The sequence below is a fragment of the Carettochelys insculpta genome, chromosome 1 (assembly GCF_033958435.1).
Source record: "Carettochelys insculpta isolate YL-2023 chromosome 1, ASM3395843v1, whole genome shotgun sequence".
In the NCBI taxonomy this organism is placed as follows: domain Eukaryota; kingdom Metazoa; phylum Chordata; order Testudines; family Carettochelyidae; genus Carettochelys; species Carettochelys insculpta.
Genome location: NC_134137.1, coordinates 41583653 through 41610206, shown reverse-complemented (window position 1 = coordinate 41610206; position 26554 = coordinate 41583653). Strand labels below are relative to the sequence as shown.

The 26554-nt window shown below is 41.8% G+C and overlaps 1 protein-coding gene across 3 annotated transcripts in view; it reads left to right on the top strand.

Annotated features, from left to right (window-relative positions):
- Positions 1–26554, top strand: part of CWF19L2 (CWF19 like cell cycle control factor 2) — a 211332-nt gene that overhangs the window by 62986 nt on the left and 121792 nt on the right. For all 3 annotated transcript variants that reach the window (XM_074984805.1, XM_074984786.1, XM_074984796.1), the window contains 2 exons: positions 1798–1894; positions 3856–3948. In XM_074984805.1, the coding sequence (XP_074840906.1) occupies positions 1798–1894; positions 3856–3948 (190 nt within the window). The remainder of the gene's footprint in view (positions 1–1797; positions 1895–3855; positions 3949–26554) is intronic.

The following is a 26554-nucleotide window of genomic DNA, read 5'->3' as shown; positions in this document are numbered from 1 at the left end:
AAATGGCTACCCCTCTGAGACTAACTGAATAAGCCAATCAGCTTCCTGATCCATCCAAATGTGGGTCCTCTTTTTATTCCCCAACCCTAACCCTCTGAACTCCCTTTCTCTGTTCATTACAAACTGCAGGTTGTCTGTCATGTTGACTCAATCCTGATTTTGTATGGAAAGCTAGCCCCCAGATCAAACAGGCATGGCTCATTTCAAGAGCAGCTACCTCCTTAGACTCACATTTGGGGTAGTGGCAAGCAAGCTACGTTGTGGAATTGAGAGTAGATACCACACTTTTTACAAACCAACCTTAGCCTAACAAGGCATACTTCATTCAAAACATATCATCATAATATCACCATGGTGAATATGAAGGGTTCCAGGGTGCTACTTTGGGGTATGTAAGTTTATGCAGCTGTAACAAGATTGTCCTGAATGTGCCACAAAATGGAACGTATCTTCCAACAGCTGAAATCAGAGCTAAAAGCATATATTCAGTCAGCATGGGCTGGGAAGTGCATTTTCCTCTCACTAGGAACTGTTTTATTGACTAGATAGACATTCTAGGTGTAAATTTTCAAGCAGTCAATGTAGCTATATCAAGTGTGAAGGGACTGTTTTAAGGCTAGAGTAATGTAGTCATCAAATGCTGTGTTGTCTACATAGAAGAGAGTGTTTCATTATTTTCAGCCAATTTGGTTTTTTATGGCCTTATTTGTGTAACTGGGAAATGGTTCCAGATGCCTAGCAGTGAAAGAGCAATGAATAATTTTGCTGAATGCGGCCTACATTTGCTTTTAAGTTTTTGAAAGATTTATGAATTAATGTATGTTCTGGCAGTGTCTTTATAGAATAATTCCTACCTGTCCTGCATTATTATTGGTACTTTGTGTCTTTAAATCACAATGATCACTGATTATTCCTGCTACTTCCCTCTGTAATAGTAACTACATTTTATGGATGAGGAAATTCACTCTTGGTTCAATTCCCTTAAAAACACCTTGTGTAAAAGCACTTGGTGAGTTGGGGTGGAGAGGAGGGCTCATGAGTTTCTGAATCCTGATCCAGAGCTTATCCTAGAAGATCATCCTATCCGTCAGAATAAGAACGAAATCGCTAGGGAAGACTTTTTTTCTTACAGATGTCACCAGTGTATGTTGTAGCATGTCAGCAATAATATTTTCATAACCAATATTTGTCCTCTGAGCAGGTAAATCTAAGAACAACTTAGGCATTATGAAATGAAGAGTTACATAACCTCCAAGTAGATAAACAACTGGTAGATTTTCTTGTGCTTTGGAGTTGCTTCAGGGTTGATAAAAAGACTTACTGTTAAGAGGTAGAGACCAAAGATGCCTGCTAGAGAGAGAAGGAGTCTTTAGTTCTGGCCAGGCAGGATGGTTTGGTAATGCTTCAAGGACTGATTTTACACTCAGATAGTTTCTTCTGTTAGGAATCTATGCATTGTACACAGCTTACTTACTTTTACCTACTACTGGATATTTACTGCACCCCTGAGCCAAGGAAAGCACACTGCATAGTACCTTACATCCTGAAAGATCCCAAAATTAAAGGGACATTTAGCTTTATGAACATCATGTTTACATGGTTTTTTTCCAGCAGTTCTTTTCTCTCCTTTAGAGAGATTTAATAACTCTGAAAAGATTTGTAGAAGTGTAGTTGTGATTGTAATTGCTTTAAATTACTTTCAGCATCTCAGCATGTTTGCCTGCTCTATGAGTGTTAATTAGGTAAATTTTTTTTTTGTTTCCTATGGGCTCTGAATGCTGATGGTATTTCAACCAGGCATACTTCAAAGGATGGGACTCCTCAGGCTCTTAGTGAAGAGGAGATGAACAGACTGGGGGCCAAGATTGTGAAAGCAGAACTGATGGGAAATTTGGTAAGGTTTTTGAAGTTTGTTCTGATTTATTGCAGATGGCATGGCCTGTAGTTCACAGGGCTTGAATTGGCTTCTCCTTTGGTCCAAAGCGCTATGAAACCCATTTGATCAAGCTCAAGATTTAATGTGCAAACTGTCTTCGTAATTTCTCTTGCAAATAGCTGTGATCCAATGGGAGGGGATCCAGTCTAACAGGAGTTTGTAAAATATGGAATATGTCCAAAACAATTTTATCTTTATGGTGAGTGTGAGTATTAGAGGATAGTAAATACAGGTTTTCTGTTGAATGTGTTTCTGCCAGTTTCAAAATAAGAGGAAGACATCCTGATTTCCTGTGGATCATGTTATCACCATAGAGCTCAAATAGCAGGCACTCATTGTTCATGCTGCACTGCAGTAGTATAAGGTGCTAAGATCAAGCCCGCTATATTCGTGAAATTCAACATTTGCGAGGGTTTTTAACACTGAACCCTCGTGAATGTTGCAACCCTACCATATCCTTGAATTTTTAATGTTGTTGAATCAGCTAATTAGGCCTGATTACCTTGTCTAATAATAAAAGGAAATAAAATTAATTTGTTTACTACGTTTTGCTTGTTTGATCTGTAACCATTTGCATCTAAGGGAGTCTAAATTGCTGTGATTTATGTGCAGGAACTATGCATTGTTGTAGCCATGTCAGTCACAGGATATTAGAAAGACAAAGTAGCTGAGGTAATACCTTTTATTGGATCAGCTTCTGTCACTGAGGAAGACAAGTTTTCAAGCTCCACAGAGCTCTTTGTCAGGTCTGGTATAGGTACTGAACATGTCATAGCTAAATACAAGATTGAACAGATAGTTTAGCATAAGTAATTAGCTCATGTTCTAAGGGAACTGTGTTTTCAATCTTAATGTTTAGCTCTGAAAGTCTCAGTGCCTTTCCCAGGTGTGAGGAAGAGCTGTGTAGCTCGTCTCTCTCACAAACAGATGTTGGTCCAATAAAAGGTATTATTTCACCCACCCTTTCTGTGTATGGAGGAACTAAAAGAGAAGACTCTAGCAGGAAAAACAGCTAATTGGGAAATGAAAATAGGCCTCATTCTTCCATCTTTGGGTCATCCAGAATTTAGATTAGACTCAAGGGCCAAATTCTGAGGTGATGTTTAACCAAGCCTAAGTCTGTGTAAGAATTGCTCCTTTAGACTCTTTGTGGAACTTACACATTAAGGGTGTTGGAAAGGGGTGTACATTATACTAGGCTAGATTTTCCTATATCTGCTTTCTCATTTGTATAGGCAGTTATGCTTACTACACAGCTTGAGCATAAATTAATATTTGAAAAGTGTTTTTGAAAATGTGATGTCATGTTATTTTTAAATGATACTTTGTGCTGTAGTGCTTCAGAGGCATCTATCTTAAATCCTTTTGAATAATTTCTGATCTTGTATCTATAATAAGGAAGTGTTCAAATGTACTGGCATTATAGTTAATAGTACAGATTGAACCTCTCTTGTCCAGCACCCTTTGTACCTGACTGGTGCAGCGTGAGAGAATTTGTCAGACCACAGGAGGTCAATATTGCCCAGCACATTACCAACACCTTTCACTGCTTCTTGGGCTCTTAGAAGATATTTAAGGGTAAATTACAGCTAAATAACAGCACAGAACACTGAGAGCCAGGACTGGTGGCTGTAAACAAGTTTTATGGGACGACAGGAAACTTTGCCACACCCATGATAATGAGTTGTCAGGCGAACTAAAATCATGCCAGCTTACAGGTGTTGCTGGATGAGAGAGTTCCAGATTAGAGAAGTTCAACCTGCACGTCTACATGCTGGTGACCTGGTGTTTAAACAAACAGGCCAACTGACTGACGGACCAGCCATGGGGAAGCAAGGGAAATGGAGCACTGGGGAATACATTTTGTGACTAAGAGCTTAAATAACTAAACTAATTCATTTTTATCATTTCCTTTAAAGGATTTAGCTTCAAAACTTCAAGCCCAGCTTGAAAATGCACGTAAACTAAAAGAAAATAGAACAGAGACTCTTGCAAGGAAACCTGAGAATGTGGTAAGGGAAAAATATCCTTCCATGGTTGTGTGCTGGCACAAAAATCACAATGCAGGTGGAAAATACCTGTGGCAATGATATTTTAAATTTAGATGCTGAAATTTACACAGGCTGTCTGTAAAAGAACTGAGACATCTAGTGAGTGCTAAAATGTCATACTGTGTAACTGTAGGGAAAATGTCATAGACTCCTGAGTGTAGTTCAAAGCTTGCATGATTCCCAATACACAGATACTATGCAGGCCAAATTCCTGTTGTGACTGAAATGATTAGTACAGTTCTCACTGATTCCATTGGGAATAGGATTTGTCTCTTATTATAATTTTTAAGCAGCATGTTAAGCCATTGTATGGCACCTCAATATTGGGTAATTCAGGTTTCACTTTACTTTGCTTACATTGGTAAAATCAAGTCAAAGTGTCAGTTGTGCCTTACAGCTTCAGGTGATGTGGAGCATATTCTCATTGCAGTAGTTTACTTCTTTTAAAAATATAGAGAACAAGCTGTCTCCATTTGGACAGCATGAGGTATTATTTCTAACAGGAATTTCTCTTGGTAATATAGACCACTAACATGTAGCTGGAAGGAAGATTACAGCTTTAGATTACATGACACAATTTTTAGGTTCAAGGACCTCAGAGTAGATGTGAAGACAACATAGAGTAAATCGGACTGGACTTTGTCCAGTGAACCTCTTTAGATAGGTTTGTACTTGATCTTTATAAAGCTGCTAGAAATGAAAAAGTTTGAAAAATAGGCAGATAGAAAGTGAAACTAGCTAGTTTTTCAAAGTATGGGTAATTACAGATTCAGATTATAATTTTTCTAGGTCACGAGAGGCATATTGCCTTTTTTAGAAACAAACGTTATGCATGTACTTTTCTCATTATTTTTAAAGAAGTCTGCTTTTCATAAGGGGATTGTGAGCAGGCATGTTGTAACTGAATATAAGTATTTTAATTGTGCCTTTTTGGGTAAACTGAAGAAAAGGTGTTAAAAATCAACAATGGAAGAAAACAGAGATACTGATTATTAACTTCCATTAAAAGATACCAATACATATTGCAATAAGAAATTCATATCAAGTTACTAGAATACCAGAGACTATTGAGAAAATCTATTATATTTCTCACAAAGTACTGCTTTATTAGGTTGAGCAATAAATCAGCTAAAGATATACCTTACAAACATTAAGCATTTTAAATAATTTCTTTGTGTCTTGTTTAATTATTTTTTTACTGCCCCAGATACTTTATTAGAAGTGCATTTGTTGGCTTTTTACTTCCAAAAAACTTGGAAGCATTCTATCTGATATTACCAATTTCCAAGTGTAGTTTTAAACTGAAGAAGAAAAAAAAAGAACCTGGAAATCTGGAGTGTTGAAATAGCTTGGAGTGTTGAAATAAACGGAAGCCTGATGTTGTGATTGGATGAAAAATTAGGTATTTTTGGATGCCAGCAATTGCATTCTAAGATCTTGGGAAAAGAAATGCATTGAGTTAATAGTTAAGAAGTATTAATGGCATAATAAATTATTAGATGTGTACAAAAATCTATTAATTTCATATTTACATGTAGCTACAAAGGAAATTTTTTTTTCCTGTGTAACTACTCAGTTTCTTTTGGGCTTATATAATAGCATCCTTCATACACCACAGCATCTTACTCGAAAGGATTAGGCTGCAATGAGTCATGGACTCTGCCTGCATAGACCTTATTATAGTAATTGGGGCTTTTTATATTAAGAGTTTAGAGCAGGACTATGTGTACTAATGTGACTGCCTGCCACTGTATTCTCAGCAGTAGCTGTCACACAGACTTGCATATCTGTCTGTTTTTTATTGATGGGGATATGTTGGCAAGCATGCAAAAAGTATCCACAGATACTCTTGAAATTGCCAGTGAATTCTCAAATTCTGATTGCAAGCTCCAGCTGAGTTTTGACTGTGATGTTGGGGTTAAGTCAGAGAGAACTTGACGAGAATCTTACAGCTGTTCCCTGTCATGATTATCAGTGGTAGGAGAGATAGTATGCACAGTGAGCTAGTGGTCAAGTTTATTCTCCTCTTGTGGCGATAGTAAACCTGCCATGGAAGTATGGAATAAGCCATGGTACCTGTCTCCTGAATGCCACCATTTTAGCAGAATGAGGCTGGATCCAGATCCAAATATCCTCAAATAGGATATTGCAAAAAGCCAGGTGTGTGGTCATGAGAGGCTCATCTGCTGTTCTGCACAGTGTTCAGTAATCCCTCATGCTTCATTACACTGCTACTGGGGTTCCCTCAAGGCTATTTTGGTGACGCAGAGGTTGTTTTTTTTTATTATGATGTATGGCAAATTGATGAGGCAGAAAGTGATTCTGTACAAGAGGACAGGACTTAACAGGAGAACACTTCTGCACTAACATAAGGCAAAGTAAAGGAATAGAGATGACAGTAATGCTAAAATAACTGTAGGGAGCAGGACAGGAACAGGGAAAATACCAAACTGCATTTAACATGTTTGGTATTTATTTCATTTGTTGTCAGCTGCTAGTTTTAAATGTGTCCATAATACAGGAAAATGATAATTAACTAATTGAGACCTTAATTGATTTTGGTGTTTAAGGTATTTTAATGGTTTAAATTCTGTTTTGTTTTGGGGTATCAGTATTGAAAAGTGAATTCTGCAATCTGGATAGTGAGGTTTGTTAATACTACTCTGTTTGTTGTAGGCACAAGTAGCTTTTTTTTTTTTTTTTAAAGTAGTAGTAGTTTATAGATTTTTTCCCCCTTTTTTCTTTTTAAAATGTCTACTAGAGGAGATTTTCTTGGGATATTTTTCTCTTGAATTTAAATAGTGCTCTCAAATAAATTGTATTCTTAAATATCATGCATTCATTTTCCAATTCTAAAAGTCCATCAGACTTGACAATAGAAGGGGAACTTTCTGTCCAGTTTTAATTACCATAAGTTGTAAATATAGTCGAAGGTCTAAGAAAGCTCTCTGACAAATGGTCTATTGGGATGAGTATATCTCTTGTGGATAAAGCCAAAATTGAGAATATTTGTTCCACAGCCAATTTTGCTTGGGTGCCTAATGTATCATTGGCATCCTTAGCCAGCTAGCTGGCTATTTCTTAAACATTTCTCAAGTTAAAGTGCCTACATAAGATCAAGAGTAGATCTAAATACTCAGACACTTAGTTTCTTAGGGGTTGGCAAGAATTTTGATGCATGGTCATGGGCCCCATTTTTCTCTGTGGGGTTTGGGCTGGAGTTTGAATGCAGGAGGGGTTTTGACCTGGGTCAGAAGGGGGTTGTGCAGGCTCTGGCCCTGGCTAGGAGGCACTTACCATAGGTAAGGGGTGGTGTAATTTGAGAGGTCCTGCCACAGCATAGATGAGGAGAAGAAGAGAGTGGCAAAAACTGCCTCACGCCCCTCCAACAGCTACCAACACCTGACCCTGGTGTGATAAGATGTTCAGCTCCAGAACTGGGCTAGTCAGCCATCAATGGACTCACAAATAGGAGGGTGACATGAAAACATCCTATTCATTATCGAGTGACCGCCAAGAAGAAGAAGACTGCTACTGGTGATGCAGTGGGACACTCAGGCAGTCAGGTTGCCTGAATGCCACAGTGGCCTCATGCTACTCAAAGCAGCCTGCTGCTGCTGGCAAATATATCTCTGTGCACCTTCTATGTGGACGGAGGCACCAGGTCTCTGTGGCCCATGCATTGCCCACTCCCACAAGCACTGCCCCAGTAGGCCTATTGGCACTTTCCCACCAGTGGGATCTGTGGGGATGGTGCTGGGGGGACAAAGGCAGTGTGCAGAGGCCTACTGCCCCCTCTAATGCGGTGAGTATTAGAGAGGGCCTCTCCTCCCACCCTCTGCAAGGCCCCAAAGATACGTTGACTGCAATATAGCTTAAAAAGTTAGTCCTTTTTGCATTTCATAACTCTTCATCATAATACTGGTAACAAATGCAAAGCTCTGACTGCAGAATGCTTCTTGCAGACAGTTGCTAAAGATGATGAATTAAGCTTAAAGTATTAAATTGAGTAAAAACTATAAGCAAGTACTGTAAGTGAAGTAACATGGAAATCCTGAAGAGAATATTAAGTTATACAGCTCTCCTTCTATTGCTGGGTGCTTCATTATAGTTGTGCGTGTATGCCTTTACTGATGATTGGAAAATTTCATTAGCCGTCTGTCCTTCTTAGGCATGAATGGTGTCTCAAACGCCATAGAATCACAGAATTACACAGAATCACAGGGCTGGAAGGGACCTCAGGAGGTCATCTAGTCCAGCCCCCTGCTTCAAGCAGGATCAACCCCCACTAAGTCATCCCAGCCAGGACCTTGTCCAGCTGGGACGTAAAAACCTCGAGGGATGGAGAATCCACCACCTCTCTAGGCAATGTATTCCAAAGCTTCACCACCCTGCTGGTGAAGTAGTTTTTCCTAATATCTAACCTATAGCTCTCCCTTTTCAACTTCAGACCATTACTCCTTGTTCTGTCATCTGACACCACTGAGAACAGTTTCTCACCCTTCTCTTTAGAGCTCCCCTTTAGGAAGTTGAAGGCTGCTATTAAATCACCCCTAAGTCTTCTCTTCTGTTAACTAAACAAACCCAAATCCTTCAGCCTATCCTCGTAGGTCTTGTGCTCCATCCCCTTAGTCATGTTTGTTGCCCTTCACTGAACTTGCTCCAGCAAGTTCACATCCTTTTTGTACTGAGGGGCCCAAAACTGGACACAATATTCCAGATGTGGGCTCACCAGTGCCGAATAGAGGGGAATAACTACTTCTCTAGATCTGCTCAAAATGCTCCTCCTAATGCACCCTAGTATGCAGTTAGCCTTCTTGGCTACAAGGGCACGCTGTTTACTTATATCCAGCCTTTCATCCACCATAACCCCTAGGTCCCTTTCCATCGTATTGCTGCTGAGCCAGTCAGTCCCTAGCCTGTAACGATGTTTGGGATTCTTCTGCCCCAGGTGCAGGACTCTACACTTCTCCTTGTTGAACCACATCAGATTTCTTTTGGCCCAGTCCTCCAATTTATCCAGGTCACTCTCTCTCTCTACCCTCCAACATATCTACCTCTCCCCCTAGTTTTGTGTCATCCGCAAACTTGCTGAGGGTGCAATCCAGTCCCTCATCCAGGTCATTAATAAAGATGTTAAATAACACCGGCCCCAGAACCGAGCCTTGTGGCACGCCACTTAAAACCAACCACCATCCAGATATTGAGCCATTGACCACTACCCGTTGGGCCCGACCATCAAGCCAGCTTCTTATCCATCTTATAGTCCAAGGATCCAATCCATATTTCCTTAACTTATGGACAAGAATGTTGTGGGAGACCATATCAAAAGCCTTGCTGAAATCAAGGTATATCACATCCACTGACTTCTCCATGCCCACAGAGCTTGTTACCTCGTCATAGAAGCTAATCTGTCCTGTCCTGTCCTGTCCATCTGTCTGCCTCAAGAATAGTTCACAACCATTTTTAATGAAGGCCAACTGGTAGCAAAGGCACCCTCCCTTCAGCTGGCCCTGGATGCAACAGACGGGGCGGCTCACTTGATCTTGACTGCAGCCCACAGGCATTCTGCAAGGTTCTCATGGTTGGTAGTAGCCCATTTACAGTGTGAAGGCATTATGATTTTTTCTTAACTGAACAGTTACCTGTTCAGGGCTTGGTCCTCTACAGAGGAGCAATGAGTCACCAAAGACACATGATCTGTTCTCAGACCTGGACATGCAGGCCTATAAACAAAAATTTACCTTGATTTCAGTGCAAAGATTAGAGTTCATAGGAGCCAACCTTGCCTCTGTTCAAATGAAAACACTCCTTCTGCTTCACAGATCCTTCAGTCTGTCTTCATTGGTAGAGACGGTTCAGTTTAGCCCACAGATTCCGCCCAGACACAGATTCCAGCATCTAGAGCACATGCCTGTGGGCACTTTGTTCATTGCTCATGCTAGGTTATATACAAAATGCATCCAACCATGGCTTGCCTCAGTTTACAAACCAAAGAAAGGCAATAAAAACAAACTCTTATCTATGCCCTCCTCAATCAAGCAATTGCTAGACTGGTGAAAAAAATGCGACAAATGTCTGTACAGGGGTTCCATTTATGCAAGTTTTCCCATCTCTTCTTCTGACCATTGACATATCCCTCATAAGAAGGGGGTTTGCATTTTGGTGGTCACTAGTACAAGGCAAATGGTCACCAGCAGAGACCTGTTTCCACGTCACTTTGCTCAAGGTCAGAGCTGTCAGAAATACTCGCAGTCGCTTCCTTCTACCAGGAATGCACAACATAATGGCCAACAGTTTCAGCCAGAAATTCTCACATGACCATGAATGGGAGAAAGCGATGAGAGCTGTACATGATATATTTTGGTGCTGGGGAACATCGAAATAGGCTTATTTACAACTCACTGGAACAGGAAGTGTTCTTGTACTTTTCCAAAGCAGGGATTGGTCACCACTCCTTTCTTGGGACAAAGACCTCATGTATGCTTTTCTCCCATCCCCCCTTGTGATGAGGGTCTTGCTGAAAGTGAAGAGATAAAGCAAGCATCATTTTGATTACCCCTGCCTGCCCCAGACAGGTACCCTTACTTGTCCTGACTCTTCCGTCCTTGGGAACCCTGTGTCAAAGAATGGCTCCTTCATGGTTCCAGTGCATAGAGACATCTTGTTCTGAGGAGGTGAAAAAAGTACTTTATACAGTAGAAAGGATCCTTCTTGCCACACTTGCTTTCAGAAATGGATGAGGTTTCAGACATGGTGTCAGTCCAAGAATTGCCTCTGCTGCATCTACTCTGTTATTGGTGTCGGGAGATTTATTATCCCTAAAGAAGTCAGGCAGTAGTTAAATATATATGATTCTCTTTTATACTCAATATATATAACTAAAAGCAGTAAAGGAAGTATTTGAGAAATGTGAACAGATGCTACACATATTAGTATTCAGACGCCAAGCATCGTAGGCTATTAACAGGTAGGCAAATACACCTATTCTACCACTGCCACTATTTTTAAAAATATCTGAAAGATTAGAGAAATAAATGTTGGAGCTTCATATTGGGATCTCAGAGTCCTACCCACAGGGTGCACACAAAATACTACAAGGGAAAGGCTTACAAACAGATAAAGATTTGCTGTGCTGAAGCTGTATTTATCTACTGGATTTTGAATTAAAAAGCAATTGCTTTTGGTTGAGTAGGATTATTTAACCAAATTAAGGATAAAGCAAAGGACATATCTTTTGCCACAATATGTGGCAATTTTCAGGTATATGTCTGATTAGACTTTTCCAATTAAAGGTAAGCAGATGTATCTCAGAGTTGTTTTGGATACAGAGTGGACAGAAGATCCCTGGAGAATGATAGCGTTCAATTTAGCCAGATTGAATGTATCCAGCTGTAGTCTGCAACTGACAGAGATGATACTGTTCTGAAGAGGGAACATTAAGTAGGTTACCTACTGATTTCTGTGCAGATTATTTTGGGGAAATTTGTACATCACTATGCATGCACAGAATTCATGGCCACCGCAGACTTCTGTCCATCCCCGCAGAAAAATAACTTCTGACAGAGAATAAAAGGGAAGCCACAAGAGCAGTCACACACCTCTTTACTGGCAGTGCAGACAGGTTGGTTTGGGTATCCAGAGCATCCACTAGGCCAACAGAAACATAAATCTCTGTGGAGATGAGTGGAGGGAGGTAAGCAGTGATACACGAACAAGAGAGGGACACTTTGTCCCTCTTGGTCACTCTTGTGGCGTGCTCAGCATGGCGGCGGAGGGTGGGGGCAGGAAGGTGGAGTGTTTCTGGAGAGGTAGGTGAGGTACAGGTTCTGTTTTTCAAGAAGAGCAGAATGTAGCAGCTTGCCTGCTTGGTTTATTGTCTCCATTGTTCTCAGTGACTTTTCGGAGGAGTATAAAATGGGTGTACACATTTTATGGCTTCCTTACACTGCCTTATTGTAAATGCTAATGGTGCCTTAGAGAGTAAAACTGTTCTAAATGTTGACTTAGAAAAAAAAATCGCTGTCAAAATCTGTTCCATGAACTATTGATCTTTTTAGAGATTGTCAATATTGCATAAAGCCTCCACCCAAGCTATTACTCTATATTGCAACATGGATTTTCTGGAAATACACTAAACAGTAAGGTCCTGCAACATGTGACTGACAAAAAACCTCCTGTTGATTGCATTGGGGGAGAGGGGAACAGTTGTCTTCTAAGCCACCTCAGTACTGCTAATTTGTAAAAGACTCTCTGAAGGTTTGTAATAGTTTCTGCTGCATTGCCTTTTAAACTCTGCAACTTTTTGTGATTTTAAACCTTGCAACTCTGTAGTCTCTGCAACTTTGTGACTCTAAGCAACTTTGCTTTATAAGTTCAGAAACTTCCTGTTAGCTTGGCAATTGAGCCTTGCAACCTTGTAATCTTTAGTAGCTTGCAGACACTTTGCTTGTGGCTTGCTGTGGACTGCATTTATCCTCTCAGATATGAATGTGTGTATGAGTGAAGCCTTCCATGTTTGGGGTTAGAACCTGCAAGGCTGAGCACATGGAAATGAGTCATCAACCCAAGCAAGGCTGAACAGGGCTGCTCTCTGTCTTTAGGGAAATCTGGGCATGACCCTTGATGACGAATGTGGAAGAGTCACAAGGGTGGTACAGAGGCAATAAAATGAGAGCGGATCTGGCAGTAGCCCCTTTTTCTCCTCTTGCCTTTTTGCAGCCAGGTTCTTTCCTGACCAACTCTTCAGCCATGACCAGCAAACAGACCCTCCAGGACCAACATGCCTTAGCTCCTTCTGCAACCCATATGCCTGTGTAAGTGTGTGAGTGCCTCAGGGCAGAGAATAAATGTGTGTGTGAATGAGTGAATAAATGAAGGGAGAAGTGTGTGTGTGTGTGTGAGAGAGAGAGAGAGATGGTTCCCTCTTTAGTTTAAACCTTCAGTGGCAGCTCTGTCCTCTTTAGTTTAACCATATAGTGGAGTATTTAATTCTTTGATCAATAAATCCATACTAGTGTAACCCTGGATGGTCTCTCCAGTGTAAATTAAGGTAACAGTCAATAGACAGTATAAATTGTGAGCTTTGAGTACCCAGCCCTCGCTTGCTTTCAGTTGCCTACAGTGTAACATGTAACATGGCTGTATATATTTGTTGACAAATAACTAGAAGTAGAGGATCAATACTAGCTACATTACTGTTAGACAAAAGGGAGTTGATGATTTAGTCCAATGCTCCCAACTCCCTGTCTCCATCCATTGTATTGTAGTTTAAATTAATGAAGTAATTCAACCAGCTTGATTATATTCCTTATTTTGACACATAGGTGGGATTTTGCACTATTTTAAACATTGTGCACAGAATTGTTAGTTTTTGGTGCACAATTTCTAATTTATTGGTGCTGAATTCCCCCCAGAGCAGCAGATGCATCCTCCTGTAATTTACCAGGACAGTGCCTTTGCATGGGGTTCTGCTGGGCTCAGCATGCTTACTAGCTGCACAGACTCCCAAAGTGGAGAGCAAGAGCTCTTCTGACTTCATCCATCTTTGGGACACAACTCAGGACTGATTCTTCCAGAAGAGCCTTCTGTCTGTGACGATGACAGGAGATTGGAAGAACAATTACTGAATCTTAAGCTCTTAGGTGTGTCTGCCATGGGTCAGTAAAACACCTTCAATCCTCAATCATTACTGAAGTTGGTGTGGCTTTGGAGTGGTACAGCAATTGCCTTCTGATATGGCTCATCATTCAGCTGCTGTTGGGCCTGTGCCTATGAAGAGATCATGAAGAGTCCAAACCTCTCCTCACTTATTTTTATCCTTGTTAATATACAATGATGTATTAATAACAAAACTTAATAGGTTAGCAGTTTTAAAAGCTAAAGAAGAGCTTTCCTCAGATTACCAGTTAGCTAGGTGTGTTTCTGCAGCATCTGCATGCCTTTTAGCCCTTTCTTGGTATTCTCCCCAGCATATCCAACAGAGATTTCATCAGGGAGAGACATGGGATCAGCCAAAGATTGGGGCAGAGGGGTGCGAAAACCCCATCCATTCTGGTTTAGTCATGCTCAAGTGCACAGGCCTGCAAAGAGACCTATACATTTTGGCTGGTGTTAATAACGAGTCTGAAACCAGTACACCTACCCTCAATTTACAAACTTTTGATTTATGAATTTTCGCTGCAACAGTGTAAATTAATATCAATTTTTCAGATTACAAACATACTGTCACTAGAAAGAACCAACCTTTGTCTGAGCGTCCCCTTCTTGAGTAATGAATGCGCAGGAATATATCAGAACACAGTGTGAGGCTAATTCATTTCCCTCACCTGCCTAGCTCTTCCAAGTTGGTGTGCACACTTTGTTGTGGTCATATCTTCTTGACTATGAGTGATATTAATCTTCAAGCATCTTTGTTATTTGTGATCATCATGGGTCCTAGACATGAAAAGGTTTCTTCAGGAGCTGTCACTAAGGCCAAGAAACCAAGTAAAACGATAACCGTGGCTACCAAACTTGAAGCTATTAAAAGAAATGAAAAGGAACAGTAATCCAAAGACATATGTTTGGCAATGAACTGGGCAACATCGACAGTGGACATGATCTTCATGCAGAAAGAAGAGAGAAAAGAAATGGCAGAAATATATGTTGGTGAAGCTGAAAGTTTCATTGAACAACAAAGGCCAGGAATGGAATAATGGGTAAACTTGAAAGACTTTTATTACATTGTATCAACAGCCATAATGAATGCAACATGCCTTTGAGCTTTCTCATCATAAGGGAGAAAGTCCTGTCTGTCTTTGAGGATCTGAAGAAGGCGACTGAGGAGGAGGGGCAAGTGGGGGCCACTGAAGTAACGTTCAAAGCAAGTCATGGTTGATTTGAGTACTTTAAAGGGTGTTTATGTTTTCATAGTGTTGCGTGTTACAGGTGAAGCAGTACCTACTGATATTCAGGCTGCTAACGTTTTCCCAGCCACATTGCAATGAATAATTGATGAAGGTGGATATTCTGCAAAACAAATCTTTAATGTTGAAGAAATGGGGCTTTTCCTCAAAAGAATGCCTTCTCAAACCTTTGTTTCAAGGAATAAAACAAAAGCAACAGATTTCAATGCCTCAAAGGATCGACTGATATTACATCTTGGTGGAAATTTGGAAGGAGAAATGAAATTGAAACCGCTCCTTGTTTACCATTTGGAAAATCCAAGGACACTTAAAGGCTTAAACAGGACATCATCACTTACAGTCTGGCATTCTAATCAAAAGGCATGGGTGACAAAGCAGGTTTTTGCTGATTGCGTAACAAACTACCTTTCATCATTCATCTCTAAATATTTTGTTGAAAATAATCTGGATAATAAATGTCTGGTGATCCTTGATAATGCTCCTGGTCACCCTACCAACGTCAAAGACTATGGCATTGACATTTGCATTTTTTTTTTTTTGCCCCCAAATACCACTTCCATCCTTCAGCCAATGGAGCAAGGCATCACTGCTACATTTAAAACTTACTGTCTGCAACCATATCTTATATGTACATCAGACATAGAAGACAAACCAACAATTAGGCAGTTTGTGGAAGAACTACAATGTAAAGATAGCTATAGAAAGAATCACAACTGCATGGAATAAAATTTTTCAAAGTATCTTTGATGGTATTTGGAAAAAGCTGTTGCTGAAATATGTTCATGATTTCCATGGTTTTGAGGGTGAAGTGAAAGACATTCACATTCTGTTGTGCAACTGGCAACTCAAATAGGATTCTGTGAGGTAGACACAGATGATGTTCAAGACCTGTTATTGTCACATGGTGAAGAACTGAATTAATTTAGCTGGGTGCAGAAAGATTATCTGAAAAGAAGGGGGAAGAACTGAATGAACCACAAAAAACGCTGGAGACTAAAACACCAACAATTTTTCAGTGCATTGGAGGCAGCTACACACATTCTCAGTGACAAAGACCCAAACTTAGAATGGAGTTCACCATGTAAGCAACAAATTTATGAGGCTGTTCGACGCTATCAGTAGTTGTACGACAGGAAAAAGAGAGCTGCAGTACAAACTTCATTTCTATCATTTTTTTCAACCCTCATCACCTCCTTCTAAACCCTCATCACCATCAGCTGATCCTCAACCCTCAATCTCAAAAGCTGAAGATAAAATTCCAATTAAGGAAGATGAAGTCACTGTAGAGTTGTTTCCAGTGGTGCTGCAGGTGATTCCATGAAACTCACCATCTTCTTCACCACTATCTAAGAACTGACTAATGGTAATAAATGTCGTTAAGCAATAAAGTAGCACTTGTCTCATTTTTTTGATTGTATAGTATTTTAACATATGTGGGAAAACTATTGGGTGACTTTTTTTGGGAATTCGGAACCAGTCAGAATTTTGTACATTTAAATTAATGTGAATTTAATTTTTGATTTATCAATCTTCATCTTATACACAGTTTTCATGGAACAAATTATGTTTATAAACCGAGGGATAGATGTATTACACTATTGTTCGTGGTCGCTGTCCTTTTAGTGGTTCATCAAAATCTCCCTATACAGATGAATAAACATCTGCTGTGTGATAGAGTACCTGTTTTTCATGTTTATTGGTGACCATCTCCTCCCTACTCCCCAGACACAGACTTTAAGAGCATTTTTGTAAGTGTACATACCTACATTTTGCAATGATATTGATGATCAGTACAACACCAACTGTCATCTGAGACCTCACTTTACTTTCTTTGTGAACTAGGGGTACACAGCAGGCTCATGAGATTCCTGTAGTCCCTCTGCAACCCTTTGCCAGTTGGTACTTAGAGTTTCTTGGGTCACAAAGATTAGTTTTAGTTATGGAAAGGCATGTGCGGATGCTTTTTTTCCCCCTGAAGTAATGAGCTCATATGCATAACTTGATACTTGCCTTATTGTACAGTGTTTATTAAATAGAACTGGCTCCTGATGTAGGTGCAAAGCTATGGCTCTTCCAAATAGTTTAGCAGTCCAGATTTCATGTAATTAATTTTTATTTACCTCTGCATGGAAATATAAAAGCACAATTCTGATTTTCTTAACTTACTCTGTTTCGAAAGCTTAATCAGTGGGAAAATTGTCTCAGTGCCTTACTTTAAAGAAGAGGAGTGACAGACTCCTTTCGCGGACATTCTGTGCTTTAAACACAAAGATGCATGTGCACTTGAATGAGCCTCAAAACAGGAGTCCTCAGGCTACCTCTTTGTTCCAGGCTTCTGCAATGTTCTGTACTGGTGTAAACCGTCAATCCAGCCTCTCTGGGCTTAAATTCCAAGCCTAGGAAGGTGCAAATAGTGAAGTGTTTCATGTTCAAAACCTGTTTCGAAAATGTAAGCCATAAATTAGTAAAATCGTAATGGTAACGTGCTTTTTAGACATAAGCAGAAAGACACAAGAGTCTTTCAATTTTTAAAAAATGGACATGAAGAATATCTGATCAGCTGAAGAAAATGATGACCATATGGGTATCTGGTGTAATCATAGGCATAACAGCTTATGAGCCATTTGTTACAAAAAATGCAACAAAAACATTTTATGTAAGTAATTATATAGTTTAAGAACAATTTAACTGTGTATCCATGCTTCTAGGATGGATGAAGACATTTGGCTTCCAGCCAACACATCTGGAGTATGTGATAAACTCAGTTATCTGCACAGCTTGCAATATGTGCAGTTTTAGAAAATGTATTTTGTTGGCACTGATTTGACTGCTTTGGAAAGTGAAGATTATTTATTTATTTGCGGGATAGGTACTGCATGGGCAATGGCAGAGCAAGCTTTTCCCATGCCATTCCACGAATGTGCCTTAAATATGCCTGGGGTGTACAGCTTCTAGGGGCAAGAAGGCATTTTAGTTTCCATGTGTGTTTTGTTCTCTGTGTCTGCTGCTATTGGCTACATCTACACTACAGAGATCTTTTGAAAGAAGCTGTCCCAGAAGATCTCTTCTGAAAGAACTTTGTTCGAAAGAGTGCGCCCACGCACAAAAAAGTGGATCAAAAGAGTGATCTGATCTTTCAAAAGAGAGCATCCACACAGCCCTCACTCTTTCAAAAGAATGGGTCAGGGATTGAAAATGAAGACTGTTCTTTCGAAAGAAGGGCCCTGTGGAGTGTCTGCATATTTTCTTTTGGAAGAAGCTTTTGAAAGTGGGCGCCCTTCCTGAAACAGGAAAGGAAGAGTGATTTTGAAAGGAACACCACATTCTTTCAATTTACTTTTGAAAGAATGCTTTTTGTGTGTACACATTTCATGAGCTGTTTTGAAAGAACCCCCTTCTTTTGAAAATCTTTCGAAAGAACTTGCTAGTGTAGATAGAGCCATTGTGAAAAAGGAGCTAGTTGTGGTGGGGCTTTTTTATTGTTGATTATTCTTTGCTAGAAATTAGCTTAACTGTGCTACTCATTTCATATAGGACACCAAACTGGATTATTGGCTATTAATCTTCAAGTTCCCTCCTAGTTTTCATCTATTTTACCTGTTGTCTCTTTTCCCTTCCGTTGTTATGGTCTGGATTTTCATTTTTGAAGGATGTCCGTTCCTATCTAATCATAAAATCATAGAATACTAGGACTGGAAGGGACCTCGAGAGGGCATTGAGTCCAGCCCTCTTCCCCAATGGCAGGACCAAGTACTGTCTAAACCATCCCTGATAGACATCTATCTAACCTGTCCTTAAATATCTCCAGCGATGGAGATTCCATAACCTCCCTTGGCAATTTATTCCACTGTTTGACCACCCGGACAGTTAGGAACTTTTTCCTGATGTCCAACCTAAACCTCCCTTGCTGCACTTTAAGTCCATTGCCTCTTGTTCTATCCTCAGAGGCCAAAAAGAACAAGTTCTCTCCCTCTTCCTTATGACACCCTTTTAGATACCTGAAAACTGCTATCATGTTGCCCCTCAATGTTCTCTTTTCCAAACTAAACAAGCCCAGTTCTTTCAGCCTTTCTTCATAGGTCACATTCTGTAGACCTTTAATCATTCTTGTTGCTCTTTTCTGGACCCTTTCTAATTTCTTTCTGCATGGGCAATGGCACATCTTTCTTGAACTGTGGTGCCCAGAACTGGACACAATACTCCAGCTGAGGCCTACCCAGCACAGAGTAGAGCAGAAGAATGACTTCTCGTGTCTTGTTCACAACACTCCAATCACGTTTGCTTTTTTGCAACAGCATCACACTGTTGACTCATATTTAGCTTGTTGTCCACTATGTCCCCTAGATCCCTTTCTGCTGTGGTCATTCCTAGACGGTCTCTCTCCATTCTGTATGTATGAAACTGATTGTTCCCTCCCAAGTGGAGCACTTTGCATTTGTCCTTATTAAACTTCATCCTGTTTACCTCAGACCGTTTCTCCAATTTATCCAGATCATTTTGAATTATGACTCTATCCTCGAAAGCAGTTGCAACCCCTCCCAGCTTATCTGCAAACATAATAAGCGTACTTTCTATGCCAATGTCTAAATCATTCATGAAGATATTGAACAGAAGCAGTCCTGAAACAGACCCCTGCAGAACCACGCTTGTTATACTTTTCCAGCAAGATTGAGAACCATTAAGAACTACTCTCTGAGTACGGTTATCCAGCCAGTTTTGCACCCACCTTATAGGAGCCTCATCTAAATTGTATTTGCCTAGTTTTTTGAAAGAATATAATATGAGACCATATCAAATGCTTTACTAGAGTCTAGGTATACCACATCTACCACTTCTCCCCTATCCACAAGGTTCGTTATCCTATCAAAGAAAGCTATCAGATTAGTTTGACATGATTTGTTCTTTACAAATCCGTGCTGGCTGTTCCCTATCACCTTACCACTTTCCAAGTGCTTGCAGGTGATTTCTTTAATTACCTGCTCCATTATCTTTCCTGGCAGAGAAGTTAAGCTGACTGGCCTGTAGTTTCCTGGGTTATTCTTATTCCGGTTTTTATAGATGGGCACTATATTTGCCCTTTTCCAGTCTTCTGAAATCTCTCCTGTCTCCCATGATTTTCCAAAGATGATAGATAAAGGTTCAGATATCTCCTCTATCAGCTCCTTGAGTATTCCAGGATGCATTTCATCAGGCCCTGGTGACTTGCAGACATCTAATTTTTCTAAGTGATTTTTAACTTGTTCTTTTTTTATTTCAACTTCTAACCCCTACCGCTTTCCCACTAGCATTCACTATGTTGAGCATTCCTTCATCAGACTTCTCAGTGAAGGCCGAAACAAAGAAGTCATTAAGCATCTCCATTATACTATAATACCATTTTTAAGTTTGCCATCTACTCATATCCTGGGTTTGTTTTTTTTTTTTGGCTTTTCAGATCTGTTTTGTATAGAGCTCAGTGCATCCTGTTTGTGACTTATTTATGACATGCTTAAATAATCTCCATGCTCCTCAGTCTTTAAAGACCAATTATCCCATCTGAACTAAGTCCCCCGTGGACACTGTTACTGAATGTGGAGAGTGCCCTCAGGAAGCTGAACTTAATGCACATAAAGCAGGACTGTGTCCAGGAATTTTTTTGTGTGGGGTGCATTTTTTTTGTAAATATGGACCACTCCACTCCCACAGTGAGCCCTGCCCTTGTTCTCCTACCCTTGGCTCTTCAGCTGGCCTGCACCACTTCCCCACCATCACTAGGCCCAAACACCCCATCCTTCATGCTCTGCCCAAGGACCCCCCAATCCCACTCAGACCGCACACCTCCCCGCAAGGCCTCATATCCACCCCACCCCCAGTCAGACTGAACCCCCTTCACAAGACCCCAGCATCTCCCCTCACCTGAACACCCCATCCCTGTGCTCAGCCAGAAAACCCCCACCCCCCGCTTGGTCCAAATACTTTATCCCTGCCCAGACTGAACCCCCTTTAAGGCTCCAACATCCCCCCTACCTGAACGCAGTCCCCCCGAGCCTGAAACCTCCCCACCACGTCAAGATTAGCCCAAACACACTCCCACCACCTCACCCCAGCTCAGACTGAACCCCGCCCCCACAGGGCCCCAATATCTCCCTTGCCTGGTCATCCCACCCCTCCTCCACTCAGACCGAATGCCCCTCGCAAGGCCTCAACATCCCTCTCTGTTCCAACAACCCACCACCTCTCTGTTCCACCCCTGCTCCCTGAGCACCCCCCATTCCACTCCTGCTCAGACTGAATCCCACCTGCAAAGCCCCAGCATCCCCCTCGCATGACCACATCCCCCCATCCCAGCTGAAAACACCTTCCTCCAAACCACTTCTCAGCCCAAGGACCCTGCCCAACCCACCACTTTATCCAAGGACCCCCCACCCCAGCTCATCACAAAGGTTCCTTGCCGCCCATTTGGCCTGAGAACGGGAAGATCACCTGGGACAGAGGCTGCGTGGCAGTGGCTGCTGTAGTAAGTACAAGCCCAGTAAGAGGCCTTAGGCCTGAACCAAAGTAATGGCCAAAACTTTGGTAACAGAAAGCAAAGTGCAGCTGTACAAGGTGAGAGGCGGCACCTGACTACGTAGAAGGGTTGTACCTCAATACATCAGGAGTGATGTGTGAATTGTTTGTACCTGTGTATAAAAATGTACTTCTGGGATGTGGTCTGGGTCCGTCCGAGGGGCAGTGGAAAGTCCCGCCACTCACTGAGCCGAGTCCATTGACCGTGGGTGCATATTTGTCGTATGCCCTGACTTAGACTAAGAAATCTACAGGGAACTACTATTGTATCCAATACGGCAATAAACCTGGCCGACGTGCCTTCGCACCTTACTAGACTCTGTGATCATTGGGGGTTCTCCTTGGGTCTGCTGTGTCAGCGATCTGCAGAGCTGGGGCAGCACACAGAGGGAACACACGCACGCAGCCAAGTGATACATTGGAGAGAGCAGAGCGCCACGCTGGTGGCAACTCTGACAACAGCTGCAACAGCAGGAGGCGATCGCCTCCCTGTGACCTCCCTCCCCAGTGCTCACCAAGTGGAGCTATGACTCAGCTTCCCAGCCTGTTGAGCCCTGCTTCTCTGCAGCGGGCTGTGAGTGCTGCATGGTGAGTGTGGTGGGGCAGGGGAGGCTGTGGGGCTGTGCTATTACCACCACCCAGCCCCCTCCCAGTAATCCCTGGCTAGACTGGTCACAGTGGCGGTCAGGGGCAGGGCAGGGGAGCCCATTGTGGAAATGCATTCACACTTCTTGAGCCTCTCCTGCCCCATATGTGGGCCTGTAAGGACACTTCTAGTGCTCAGGAGCACATGGTGCAGAATTGCAGAGTACCGAATGTACACTAACTAGTGCGCTCCTGCTGCTGCAAGCTTTTCTTTTGTATAGACAAGTCTCTAAAATTTCAAATTCCTCTTTTGAATTTAGGGCTGTTGCTTCATTAATTTTTTTTCCCACTGATGTCCTCATTTTTTTTTTTTGAAACTTTCTAAAATTGAATGTCATCAAGTTAGGTTTTTGGTTAATACCCACCCTTGGATGTTAAACTTAATTTAATTGTCGTCACTAGTTCTTAGTGGCTCAGCTATATTTCTTGAAACAGCTCTTATATGTTACTTGGTATTAATCAAGAATATCCTCTTTTTTATGTTCTAGAACTATCTGTTCCAATCTGTAACCAGCCATTTAAGATGTCAAGAAATTGTTTCTGTAAATCTTTTCATTTTGTGACATTTGTCAAGTTTATATGTGGGTGGTTGATGACACCTATTATTATTTAATTAGATCTAACTGTCTCTTTGATCTTCCTCACCACTATGCACTCAACATCTTTTAACTTATCAGGTGTCCAGTAGTGTAATTGTATTAATAGACTCTGTATTCTTATGATCTGGTGTTTGATTCTTACCGAATGTAATATGCAGTCTCCATAACTTGTAAAGTCTGTTTCTGATTGCCCATCTCAGAAATGATACAGTGGAATAGAAGTGCTGAAAATAGTTAGGGGTGTGTGTGTGTGAGAAAGAGAGAGAAAGGGAGAGAATATTGGTTGTGTTTGTAGAGGGCATGACTAAGAGAATTCTGATAGTCGTGCAGAATAATGAATAATATGGAGAAAATGGTTAGGATCGTACTACTTACCTTTCTTCATAATACAAGAACAAAGGGACTGGTATTGAAATGCAAAGGAAATAATTTTTGAATTGATAAAAGGAAATTACAAATTGCTGAACAACATATAATTAACCTGTGACATTTCATGATGAAAAAACGTGATTGAGACCAAGAGATTAATGGTAGGAATGAAATAATTAGATCTTTTATATGGTTAGCAGTTAAGAAATGATTATATCTTTTATTAATTCATAGATATATTAGGCACCGTTATTTTTTAAAGGCTACAAATCTTCATATTTTATGTATGAACCTTACCACCTATTGATGCACCTAGGACTTCTTTCTACGCAAGTTAATCTCTAATTGTCCATCACAGAGTGTCTTGCAGCATCCTCTGAAGAGCTTGATGCTGAGTACTGTCAAATGCAAGCTATTGTATGAGCTGAACCAATGGTTCAATCTTGTATGGATATTTTTCAGTCATCCATCATTTTATCATATGCCTGTCTCCCTGTCTTGGTCTAAGGTATTAAGGGTAATGCTCATTATAATAGTTTATGAGCACCTCTGAGAGATACTAAATCACTATGGGTATGGTGTGTTTAATTTTCTTCCCCCATTCTCCTGAGTAAATGAGGTTTTTTATTTTTTGTCTCCCCCATCCATCATATTTTCTTTTTTCTCTCTTCTTTCTGCTTTCCCCCTGTTGCTGTTTTTCTTCTTTGCTGTTTTGACATATGTTTGAGACAAAAGTTGTTCACAGATATAAGTTTTAGACTGTGGTCTGATAGAGAATGGATTTGGGATCATTTGATTTGCACTTGTAATGGATTCCAAAACATTTGGCCTTGTTTTAATTTCAGAGGACATGGCATTCTCGACAGGTCTTATCCTTGAAGTTGACAGTTGGATAGAAGAGCTTGAAGAATGACATAGAGACTCTGAAACTGATCTAATAATGTATGGGAAGCCAGTGTAATGATTACAGCATTAGCAGGCTACAGTAACTTCTTTCATATCTGGTAGCCTTGGGACCGGGAGGTTGGCGGACATTCACATATTCTGGATGAGAATAATAATATCTCTGCTGTTACTGAGAGAGATGCTGCTGCTGCTGCATTCTGGAGTATCTGAATCTTTCTTACATCCTTATAGTGGTCGTATCTAGATACAGTATAAACTTTGTTGTCCATCACTTTAATATCCTTAAAATTCAGTTGACTGGCATCTGCCAAAGATAACAATTCAATTCCTCCTTCAGTTAACTGGAGAACTTCTGATAGCAATGTAGCATAATTTTCCAGCATTTGTGGCTGTTGCATTTGTTTGAAGGCCCAGAGGCAGTGGAGGAGCAGTAAATAATAGTACAGTCTCCAGTAATAATGTTAAAACGTATAGTGTTAATTAAGGTTCTTCTTTGAGTGGTCCCCGTGGGTGCTCCACAGTAGGTGTCGGGCTCGCCCCGGCGCCGCAGCTTGGAAAATCTTCAGCAGTCTCCGTCGGGTCGTGCATGTGCCGATGCGTGTCGGCTCTTCACGTGCTTATGGTCACGTGCACGATCTGGTCCCCGCCAGTTCCTTCTTAACCGCTAATGGCTGCAGACGGAATCCTCTCCGGCTCCAACGCCTGAGACAGATAAATCTTATTTTTTTCTCGTGTTAATAGTTTTTAACAGTTCATAGTTAGCAGTTCTATAGTTATTATAGTAAGTTACTCTGTTAAAAGTTGTTAAAAGTTAAAGACTATCTTAAAACCACAGCGGCCGCCTCCGGGCGGGCCCGCTGCTTTTGTTTGTCGGCCTTCAAAGGCCAACGGTTATTAACATCACCTAACAGACTGTTAAGTGTGCTATTAGCACCTAAGGACTCAGAGTTAAGTTTTAACAATGCCATCCCCCGGCTTTAAGAAGTGTGAATCTTGCCGGGAGGCCATGCCTGCTTTGGATGGCCATAGCAGATGCATACGGTGCCTTGGGGAGACACACGTTCCCCAGAAGTGCTCCCATTGTTCCAAGTTGACTAATAGAGCTAGAAAAGATAGAGAAATGAGGCTGAAGATGCTGTTAGTTGACAAAGCACTTCAGCCTGCCTCGTCGGAGGCAACGCATGCAGAGGGCTCTTCAGGATCGCACAAGAGGAAGGCTGCCTCTTTGACCTCCTCTGTGAAGAAGAAAAGAAGAGCCTCGCCTACTCGATCCCTGCCCCTTACTGTTGGGAGCGGGACGAGTGTAACAAAGGGCCCGCGCATGCTGGCTTCCTCCACTGGTAAAGCCGCGGCGCATGCAACCACTCAAGGCCCTGCAGCTACCGGGGAGATGGCACCGAGAGCCGTGCGGGCACTAGTCAGTCCGGCACCGACTACTGCGGCACTGATCGAGACTTCTCCAGAGGCACTGAGGACGATGGCACCGGGATTGACGGCACTGGCGACGACGGCACCGGCAACAACGGCACTGGAAGCAGTGGATATCAGCATGACACCTGCTCTGGTACCAAGTTCACCGACAAGACCACCCGAGAGGGTAAAGGCTAAAACGAAGACCAGGCACTGCAGCCCCTCTCCTGAGGTAATTGCGCTGCCTCTGTCACCACGATCACCACCAGAGATTTGACAGGCAGCAACACCTTCAGCCTGCCACAGACGTCCTTCTCCTTTTCTTCGGAGTCCATCCCAGGGGTCTGCACGCTTTTCTCCATCATCTAGCAGAGATCCCTACGAGTCTTCTCACAGAGGCTCTCCTCGTACGTCAGTATCATTTCGGAGGTCTCGACATTCCAGGCACCACCCTTACATCCTTGGGTCATGGTCCAGGTCTCCATCGCCGGGCCCCTGTCCCTGTTGCTACAACCGCCATCATTATGTGGGGCATCAGCATAGGAGGTTGACGTCTCACTATGGATCCCCGTCAACCACCCCTCAACGCCATAGTGTTCTGCTTCCATCCACGAGTTCCCCAATCAGAGGCTGGGTCTAAAGGCACTGAACCCCACCTCAAAATTCCACAAAGGCAATCACATGAATACAGCCAGGATCCAGAGGAATTGGAGGAGAGATACCATAGTGATGCCTCCTCATCCTCGCCAGACGAGGCCGTGGTCCCTGGAGACATTTCTCCCCCAGATGACCTGAAACAGTTCCAGGAGCCGTTCAAACGAGTAGCTCAATCCCAAGACATTCAAGTGGCGGAGGTGCAGGAGAAACACCACAGACTCCTTAAAAACCTCAGGCCTCCATCTTCTTCTAAAATTGCTATTCCTCTGGACGATGCAATCATGGAGGCAGCCACTAATACATGGCAGACTCCAGCATCCGCTCCTCCTACCAACAAAAGAGCGGACAAAAAGTACTTCGTCCCTGCGAAAGGTATGGAATTTCTATTTAGTCATCCACAGCCAAACTCGCTAGTGGTTGAATTGTCCCAACACAGGTCCAAATTGTCCCAGTACAAATCTGGGGGATTGGACAAGGACATAAAGAAGATGGATCTTCTGGGTAGAAAAGCCTACTCCTCCTCTACTC